The sequence below is a fragment of the Acanthochromis polyacanthus genome, chromosome 9, assembly GCF_021347895.1.
Source record: "Acanthochromis polyacanthus isolate Apoly-LR-REF ecotype Palm Island chromosome 9, KAUST_Apoly_ChrSc, whole genome shotgun sequence".
Taxonomy (NCBI): Eukaryota; Metazoa; Chordata; class Actinopteri; family Pomacentridae; genus Acanthochromis; species Acanthochromis polyacanthus.
Genome location: NC_067121.1, coordinates 26363411 through 26373519, shown reverse-complemented (window position 1 = coordinate 26373519; position 10109 = coordinate 26363411). Strand labels below are relative to the sequence as shown.

At 40.1% G+C, this 10109-nt stretch overlaps 1 protein-coding gene across 1 annotated transcript; it reads right to left on the bottom strand.

The window, feature by feature from the left end:
* Positions 1-5615: 5615 nt before the first annotated feature.
* Positions 5616-7131, bottom strand: LOC110956555 (RING finger protein 224-like). Its single transcript, XM_022202138.2, has one exon. The coding sequence runs from the start codon at positions 6645-6647 to the stop codon at positions 6024-6026; it is 624 nt and encodes a 207-aa protein (XP_022057830.1). The 5' UTR covers positions 6648-7131; the 3' UTR covers positions 5616-6023.
* Between the last annotated feature and the right edge of the window lie 2978 nt (positions 7132-10109).

The window sequence follows — 10109 nt, the reverse complement described above, 5'->3', positions numbered from 1 at the left end:
GTTAACCGCAGGAAGAGCGGACACCCCGGTGTGTGAACGAGACACAACAGAATCCAAGCTAGCATTGCTAGCAGAGGTAAACCAGGGTGAGACGCCCCCTCAAAATGTATGCTTGTTTGCTTTTAAGATGTGTCTTTTTAAATTATTAGAAGGTATACACAAGTAGTATGCTCATATGAACAAGTTTTTGGGGAAAACAGATGCCCCCTGCAGACGGAAGAAGCACCTCAGGGGGAATTTAACCTCACGTGACATTGAATTCAAAACAAACTTTTACTTCCGCTTAAGATTAACTATACCAATGACGTATATATATTGCAATATATATACGTCATTGAACTATACTGTATTTTGAAATGATCTTGTTAAAATGTGCCTTTTGATTTAGAATGGGTGGGTCGAGGTTAAAAGATTTATCTTAACATAACTCATCACTCATATTTAAATACTTACTGTTACATATTCCAAAAAATATTTTAACTTCAGGATAAATCAATGTGACTCTCTTGCAAATGCTAAAAACAACAAATTTGTGTGGTATATTTTATAAACATTAGGGCCTATTATTCTGTCAAAATATTGCATCAACGTACCTCAAAACCACTTAGTCTGTTTTGCTCATTTCAGTGAAATGAGTGTCATTTAAAGATTAGCAGGCATCCTAGGAAACAAACCAAAAAATGGGCTATAGCTATATACTGCAGTGGCCATGAGGGGAATTATGGAGGAGGGCTTATAGGGGTGTCTTACACTTGTTTACCCTATGCTGTGCAATTATGTGGACTAGGATATATTTGGCTGTGGAAGAGTGCAGACTCCTGTGCAAACATGATATAAAAGAGTTACTGTGTGAGAGCTCTTCATTACTAAAACCACAGAAACTCTTAACTTTCCAGTTTTCCTGTGGAGTAGCCTGTATTTTAGTAAGTGAACCACCTATTCTCACAATGATTTTGTAACAAGTAACATGCAATGAATATGATGATTTTTAGTCTCTAGTGTTTTCAGTAGGTGGACATTATGCTTCTGAAGCGCTAAAATGAAAACATCAAAGGACAATAAATGGAAATGTAAAGAGATCAAAACACACATGCACACGTCTTCTAAAGAAAAAAGTGGGCTGGCCTTTCATTTTCCACTGTATTTCAATAAGGTTCCTCACTTTACACCACCATGGTTTCATAAATGACACTGGGCCTCGGAAATGCAAAAAATTCTGTTCCAGTTTTGCTTTCAGCAGCTGCCAATACATATTTCTTATCTTTAATGGTAATCCTGAACTGCAACAGACAATTTAATTGGAGAGCACTGAGTTGTGCATAATGAAGATGGTTGCAATGCTTTTTATCGTCATTTATTATCATAAAATCTGTTGCAGTAACTTAAACAAGAGTGATTAATTGTGAGTATGAAATAACTGTCTGCACTGCTGTTAGCTGGTAATTATCTCATTAAGTTTGATATTTTAGGGTGCAGTGACAGCTTCTAAGCCTCCCAACTATCTGTCTTGCGACAGTTTTTGGCTTTGGTCCGTTGCTCTTTCTATTTCTCCTTCTGCTTGTCCCTTCTGGCCTTGTTTCTTTTCCAGTCCATTTATGTCCTCTTGTGTGAGTGTGTGAGCGTGGGACGGCGAGGGAGAAGAGGATGATCCAGATGTGGAAGGAAATCTGCAACTAGTGAGGAAGCTTAGGTAGGAGAATCTTTGTTCCTTGTGCACTACTCCCAATGAAATTATAAGGCTTTATTTTGATCCCTCTAAAAAAATCTAGCAGATAGATAGAAGAGGTTTATTTTTTATATCTATACTGGGTCATCTGACAGACACCACCCTCACAGAGCTGTCCTCAAAAATGTATTGATTCGTCATAGTGCTGCTGTTGAAAATCGATGTAGCCTGGCCTGTGGCAGTAACTGGGGGCCATTTATAAGAAAGATGTCCTTGAGTACAATGCACCATTTAATGCATAGTTTGCTCATTCACTTATCAACACACAGAGAAGCTGTTACTGAAAAAAAAGAGCTGATGGTGCTGTGGTGGTTGGTGTTAGAACTATCTTTATTATTCACTAGTGTGTTTGACCAAGACACTAAATGCCAAAAAAAGCTATTGAGTTGCTGCAGTTTATTGTGTATTTAAAAACATATTTTATTGGGTGTATTCTGAAGAGGATGAGTGGCAGAGATGTAGTAGCAAAATAGCAAATAAACAAATTCAAATGTTTATCAAATTACTACTATTTAAGATTTTTGTCATTTACGGAGTAGCCATTTGAGTAACTTTTTCTTTCCTGCATTCTCACTTTTATTCACTAGAGGGAGTCAGTATGCACTTCTTCTTTCATGAGAATGATGACCTGCACACTTTGATGTTGTTTCAACTTGACAGAGAGAAGACAGAGGATAGACGGAGGTGGGAAGTCTTCTTCGACAACTCAAGAGCACTACAATAAAAGTGAAATGGCTAGGTAAGCTGTGTTCGACACTTTGACCCCGGACATTGATTCCCTCTCACTGGCCTTTAGAGTTTTGGCATGCTTGTTAGGCCATATGTCTTGATGGACATATTGCAACAAATACATGCACATGGATACACAAATCACGCCTTTTCCATCCCATACACACAGGCTTGGGCACACAAAACCACACAAACATGCGGTCACATGACGAGCCTAAGTGCGTATGGAGGACCGATAATCGCTCTCCTCAGGCTATGTCTTTGAGGCCATGATGGGACGCAAACTGTCAGAGGGCAGATGTTGCAAGTAAAAGGAACACTTTCATCTCCTCTGTGAAATATGTGTGTCCAATCTGATAATGACACAAAGCCACACTTTTCTCACACTTAAAGCAAGACACAGGAAGAGAGGAAATGTATCCTGCAACTGTCTGCTTCTCGGTGACCCCTTCTCTCTTTCGACATTGTACACAGTGGCTAATGGCTGCTCCGTTGAGGTCGACCTATTGCAGCCACACAGCTGTGTCATGTGACCTCTAGGGTATTTCCTCAGTGATGTTTCTTTTCAATTCTTGCCATTTTAAGAAGACTGACAACACCAGATGTAGAAACTTTAAATCCAATATCTGGGCATTTGCAAGAGGAGTCACACTGTTTTTTTTCTCCATACTTTTAACATTTAACAGGTAAACTAATAATTTGTGAACCTCTGACTGATGTCCACTTGGACTTATGAAGAAGTTTAGGGGGAGGGGGTTGTGTGGGGATTAGAGAACAAAAGGATCCTTCTCTGTCATCAAAGAGGATCTGCTCTCAACTCATCCCCTTCTCTGTGGCGACAGCTTTTCATTTTTTGGGAGTGGGAGTGATAGCTGCAGGGAGGAGGGAGGGCGGGATGTGGCGGGAGAGTTTGATGGTAGGGGATGCAGATTTCAAAGTAATCTTCAACTTTAAGCCCTGCAGTCCCCATGAAATGAAGCCCTCTGCCCCAGACACAGTGCTGCCGATGGCTCCCGATGGAGGCCCGACACCCCTCCTTTTATTTTTCCTCGAGCTTTTGTCATGGTGGCGTTTAAGTGGCATTACTCCCTGACTGGATGACCAAATGAAGGAGTCCCTTTGAGGAACCTGAAAGAGATGGACTATTAAAACTCGTGGGACCGGTGTCGCCTATTAAAACAACACTAAGTGGAGATAAATGCCTGCTGTGTTACTGGGATTTAACCTATATCTAAACCAAATGGAGACATCTCGATCACAACTGATACAATAAGCCAAACCCACTAAATTCACAGCTTTGATATTGTCATTTTATACATTACAAAATGATTGGTGAAATAGAGAAATGCGTTCGAGGCCTAACTTCGATGAAACAAATCTACAAAAATGTACCGTTTTCTGCCACACTTCCCTGTAACCTAATGCCTTTCAAAGGGATGTGGGGATGGACCAAGCTGTTAGAGGAGTTTATGTACTCATGCAGTTTATATGACTCAAGAAAGCAAACTTAAGCCCAACAGATGATTTAAGACCCCTAGGAGGTCATCTGCACTTCCATTGTCTCGTTACTTTTAGCGACACTACTTATTTGGGCACCCCTACCCCAAAGGTTATTTTCTCTCATTCTTGTGGAGGCTCGATGTCCCCCAGGGTGACTGAACCGTGGATCCCCTGCTGACCTGGTCCAACCACGGGGAGTCATTGCAATCACACATAGGTGGTTTATGAGGCTAAACCAGGTCCTGTCCTGGCACAATAGCTCCGTGTTGTTAGAAATTAGGCCAGCACAGGACTTTATAATCAGTCCGCAGTTGTGTAGGAATTCTATATCCATCACAAATTGGAAGACACAGCCTCAAGCTTTGGCCTAAAATCAGCCCAAAAGTGTTCGCTAGTAGAATTACAGCTTGCCTTGCATTTATTGCATTTTTTTACACTGATGTTTATTTATTGGTCTTAACATTGATGACATTTGGTGTAGGTCTACACTAGTCACCAACTGTTGTTTTAGGTTTGTTTTCTGTTAAAGATGTAGATTTAATTTGCTCATTAAACTCATGGCACAGCTTAGTTTGTCTGCTGTCTCTGCCAAAAATAAACAGTAAATTAAGCAGCTTGACAAATACATAAAACACATATATACACATGTATGTACAGCAGTTTTAAAGCACTTTATAATGCTATAATTTGCAGTAGTTAATATGTTTAACGGACTACTTTTAGTGCGTAGACTGTGTTGATTATGAAGTTTTGCTTGAGCCCTAATGTTTAGTCATTTCTTTGCCAACCTTTTGTTTTGTCACACTTGGAAAAGCAGATGTTGTTTTTAACACTGACAATGGCTCTGTTGTGTTGAAGTCTCTTGCCGAACCAACAGTGTGACAATGACACAGATATTCTCATATGTACCTACAGTCAGCACACAAAGTTCACTGTGATATTGTTCTCCACGTTCACAGTATTGACCGAAATACCTCAAATGACCTTAAAAGCCCCCTGGGAAAAAATATCCCTTTTGATATTTTCACAGGTTAAACTATGGTTCATGCTTTTTTTGATCTAACAAGAGAGAATGTTAACAGCAGGCTACTGTGAAAAAAAAATGCATGGTGTGAACTGAACAAAAGAAATCAATCACTACAACTTGCTTTAGGCAGCTAAGCACAGCTGTTAGTGAGAAGTTACTTTGATGCTGTTTGGCCTTCAATACACTACCAATCAAAAGTTTGGGGTCATTAGAAATGTCTTATTTTTGAAAGAAAAACACTTTTTTAATGACTATAACATTAAATGAATCACAATACAATCTAGACATTCTTAATGTGGTAAATGACTATTCTAGCTGAAAACAGCTGATTTTAAATGGATATCGCTAGGGGTACAGAGGAACATTTCAGCAACCATCACCCCTGTGTTCTAATGCTACACTGTGTTAGCTAATAATATTGAAGGGCTAATTGGTGATTAGGAAACCCTTGTGCAATTATGTTAGCACATGAATAAAGCGTGAGTTTCACGGAAAACATGAAAATTGTCTGATTGACCCCAAACTTCTGAACATTACATCAGTACTCCATCTCACAGATCTAATGTCAGGTTTCTAACCTTAACTTGATGAATACATTGATACTTTTGAATAAATGTTCCCAGTCCCGAAAAATCTAAGTTCCCTGATCCTTTATTATTTATTGTTTTGGGTGTTTTTGTTGTATTTACATTTTTAATCCTTAATTTGGTAGATCTCAACTTTGGATCAGAATTATTAACAACACAGTTATTTATGGTATATGTGTGTGATTCATAGCAGTGTTTGTACATTATCAAAGGAGGAAAATGTTTACAAGTAATTACAGTTATTTGATGTTTACAGTGGCAACACAATTTAAATACAGTATATCACTGGAAAGTCTAGTTACAACATTAACAGTGAACCTCATATTTTACTGTAGATTCACTGTTTAATACTGTAACACTGTTAAAAATACAGTAAAATGTCTGTAACAGCACAGCTGCCATTAAAAGTACTGTAATTTTTCTGGAACATATATTACAGTGTGCAGCCAGAGGATCACATTATGTTAGATGTGAGGGAACTGAAGTTGCTGGTTTCAGTTTCAGCCCGATACTTCAACATGCACGTTAACCAGGTCAGGATGAGGGAGAACAGCGCCAGGATGCTGGCCACGAACAGACAGACCGGGCCGACCGGTGACGTGATGTGACTGAAGTTATGTACAAAGATGAGGCCCAGAAACAGGAGCACCACCATGGACAGGAAGGAGAAGATGGCGCACACACAGAAGGTGGTGAAGGCGACCTGTTTGCACGTCTCACAGCGGCTCTCCGGGGAGGCCGAGGCGGACACGGAGGGAGCCGTCTGCTGCTCCGCGTCCACCGGCGGAGGCTCTCTGAGCGGCAGCGCCTCGGTCAGCTCCGTGTTGTCCGGGAGGTTGAGAACCCGATAATCCGGTACCGGTGTTCGGTGGCGACACACGGGACAAGCGACCCTCCATCCTCGACCCTCCCGAAAGTGCAAAGTGTCGAGACACTCCAGGCAGAAAGTGTGAGAGCAGCCCAGCACTTTGGGCCGGTGGCGCTCCAGGTCGAAGTAGTTGTAGCATATTTTACACTCGTACTCGTCGTCGGGCGGAGCAGTGCCACAGTCGTCTCCCGTAGTGTCCGCCTCCGCCATGTTCCGTCTGATCAGGCGGCATAAAATGCTTTATTTCACCTCACAGGTCCGTGATGATCAGATTCCGCACATATACAATGGGAGCGTTTCTCCAGGAGAAAACAGCCGGCTGTACAGTGAGCTGGACTGTCTTCCTGCAGGTCCCGGTCACACTCCGCTTCATCCGGTTGTTGCGTTCACAGACTTGTTGTGTAACCGCCTGGAGCGCAACCCGTGGACAGTCTTCATCACGACCATACCTACCAGAACAAACCGTTTAGTCTATCCAATCGATAGACGTGTTCAAATTGATTTCCCAATTTGGTCCCTGTCACCTGGTGGGTTTGTCACAAGCGTGGGCCATGCGCATAAGGTGGATATAATGGTCCCGTTTGACCGTATAATTAGAATTAAGCGCCTGCAGTGACAGTGAAGTGCACCGGGCTTTGTCCCTGTGGGTTTCAGCACCACAGCAGTGGACAGCGCCGGGCAGAGCGGTCAGTGGTGACACCTTCAGCTGCAGCTCAGCACCGCTGTGATTCAAATTAAAGCTTTGCAGACCGTACCGGTATTCAAGTTTTGATTCCCTGATTCATGTACATCTTTACGAAATCGACTTTTACTCCAGGCTGCAAGTCAAGCATTTGTAAATGCTCCCTTCAATAGAACTATAATGAAGCCTTATAATATTAGATTCAAGTTTATCATCATTGCACAGAGTAGGATAAAATGCATTCTTTTTGCATGTTTTTTAGAAGCTGGGGTCATGTATCCTGCTGCATCTGTCAGTGACCTTGCTCAAGGGCCCAACAGTGGCAGCTCTACAGTGCCGGTTGAACCCTCAACCTTCAAATCTGTGCTCAAACCCCCTTTTTTTTAATTCCACATGTAAAACTGAACTCACTCTCTTCCTATAGCTTACTGTCAACTGTAAGTACATTCCACTTATAAGCTCATTTTGCATTTACAGAGGCTATTAACCTGTAGCACACCCAGATTTTATAGGTTCTGCTGCTTTTTTGTGTGACCGCTTTTGTACATATATTTATTTATTTAACCTTTATTCGGTGAGGGAGTCCTTTGAGATTAAAATCAACAGAAGCCTGACCAAGAAGGCACATCTTGACAACATTACAAAGAATTATAAATCCAATCATGACAACAATTCACATAAGATGAAAGTTTAGTTTGATTCAGCTTTAGTCATATTGCGCCAATTCACACGATATGTCTTTTCAAAACAGTTCACATAGCAATGATAAGACTTTATACAATTAGAGACAAACCCAAAGAGTACCCTGGATTCCGTTTGAACTAAAACTTGACAATAGTGGGAAGAAAACACTTCTTTTACCAAATAAAGCTGCCGTAGAACTATACTCAGGGAGAACAGTCATCTGCCTCGAGTCGTTGGGGAAAGAGAAAAGGATCGCATATAGAGAACAGAAAATGCATAAGTTACCAAACACCCAGGAGGGTGATGACTAGTAGCCACAGATCAGAAATGTGTAGCTCCACAGCCACGGTTACTTACAGAGAAGACAAGACAAACTGGGGGAGAGAGAAGACGCAAAGTCAATGACATGCAATAGAAAGTAGAGGAGAGTTGCGTAGGGCATCATGGAAAGTCAGTTAGCAGCACATCAAAATAACCAAAGGATTAATGTACACAAATCCAGTTTATTAATAGCAGTTACTTCAGCTACACATTGTTTGATCAGAACTTTGAAGTCTCCCAGCTCAAATCATTAGGCTATAGTGTGTCCTAAAGGTTTTTCAACTTCCAGAGTGCAAAATAGAAGGTTGTTCCAGCAGCTTGAGAACAAATTCTTGGCAGCCTGTATAGCAGCCATTAAGATGAGTAAGAATCATAAAAGCTGTAGGTAAGTGATAGAAAATTACATTAAAAAAAGAAGAGTTTAGCCAGTACTGTTTGCAAATAACATTATGCCAATGCTGATGTCCCCTTAGGCTCAATGAAGGCCAAGAAACCAGATAAAGTACACTGTGATGTGTGTCAGACCATGAGTTAGATATAAAAAGTACAGAACTGTGGATCACAGAGTCAAGACAGCTAGCAATGTGTCTTATGTAAAATGTCCTCTTAGTCAAAAACATTTTAGATTTTATGTTACAAATCCCTGACTTACGTTACTCATATTGAGGCAACTATAGGCATAATTTTACCCCTTTTGCCAAGGCAACCCATGGCACACTTGTATGTCTATGCTGTTCCTCACAAATGTTTCCTTAAAAGTTGAACATCTCCAAGTCCTATAACATGTTTATGTGGCTTTAAAATGTACTTTGAACTGTTCTTGTGAAAGGAGAAATAACCTTAAAACAATCTTCAATTCACTGCAAGTAAAAATCCATCATAATATTTTGAAGATGAGAAACATTTTTTCCCAATCAGTCATGTTGACTGAGTGCTGATTAAACATCTCTCTGCTACATGGAAGGATGCTGTATACGTTTGTATACAAACATTATCTGATAACATAATAGAACATACTTTCTGAGAGAAGGCTGTGTTAATGTCCCCTCTCTGTGTATGAAAACACAAAGATACTAGTAATGAAATCAAATCAGATAAACATCTCTGTCAAAAGAGATTGATGAGTTTTGCAGTGTCAGAGAACACAGGATTTCCCTTTACATTGAGCTACTATGTGCCCTCTTGTGGCTGAATTCATGGATGCATGGTTGTGCAGTGATATTACATAGTGCTGGTAGGCAGAGTGTGGCATATTGTGTCGGTCAGCTACATTGCTTCAGTGTAGTGACAAATTTTTTGTTAATGATAACAGAGTAATCTGATTAAAAATACTGTAAAAGTTGTTGCACTGAACCTGCTTTAAAAATCATATTTGAAAGATGACATCACATAGTAATCATAATGTAAACGTCATGTTAATCTTGGAAGTAAATAGGATTGTTAATTTGTTCTCTACATCTGTATATTTCATATGTAAAATAATTCTTGAGTGTCTTGATGTAATTAAATCTGAAAATGCAGGAGAAATGTGTGATCAAGTAAACAAGGGATTTAGGATGTAGGCAGTGGCAAGATTTTCAAACATGATGACTAAGCAATTGCATGCACAGAATTGATATTTAACCCTTCCAGTCTGACAGTATGTGTTTCAATTAAAATAGTGCCACTTTTTAGGGTGGTAGGGTGTTGGGCATTTAATTAAGAGTCATTTGTGTTGCATCAAATTTGACAGATTTGCAATTGTTTATTGTTTAATTAGGATCCCCATTAGCTGCCGTTTGAATGGCAGCTAGTCTTCCTGGGGTCCTTTAAAAAAAGAAAAATATTAATTTACAATTTATACAAAACATTTTACATGCACATTAATATATACAGTGAAGCATATTATAAATGACATTTAAGACATGCCAAGGACTTCAGTTTTCACATTGTCATCTGCAGAAGTTCTTGCACTAATGCCTTCTTAAAAATTTTTTTTGTTTTTA

What these genes read in the sequence shown, in the direction of transcription:
- LOC110956555 (XM_022202138.2), bottom strand. Translation starts at nt 6,647, where the DNA reads ATGGCGGAGGCGGACACTACGGGAGACGACTGTGGCACTGCTCCGCCC.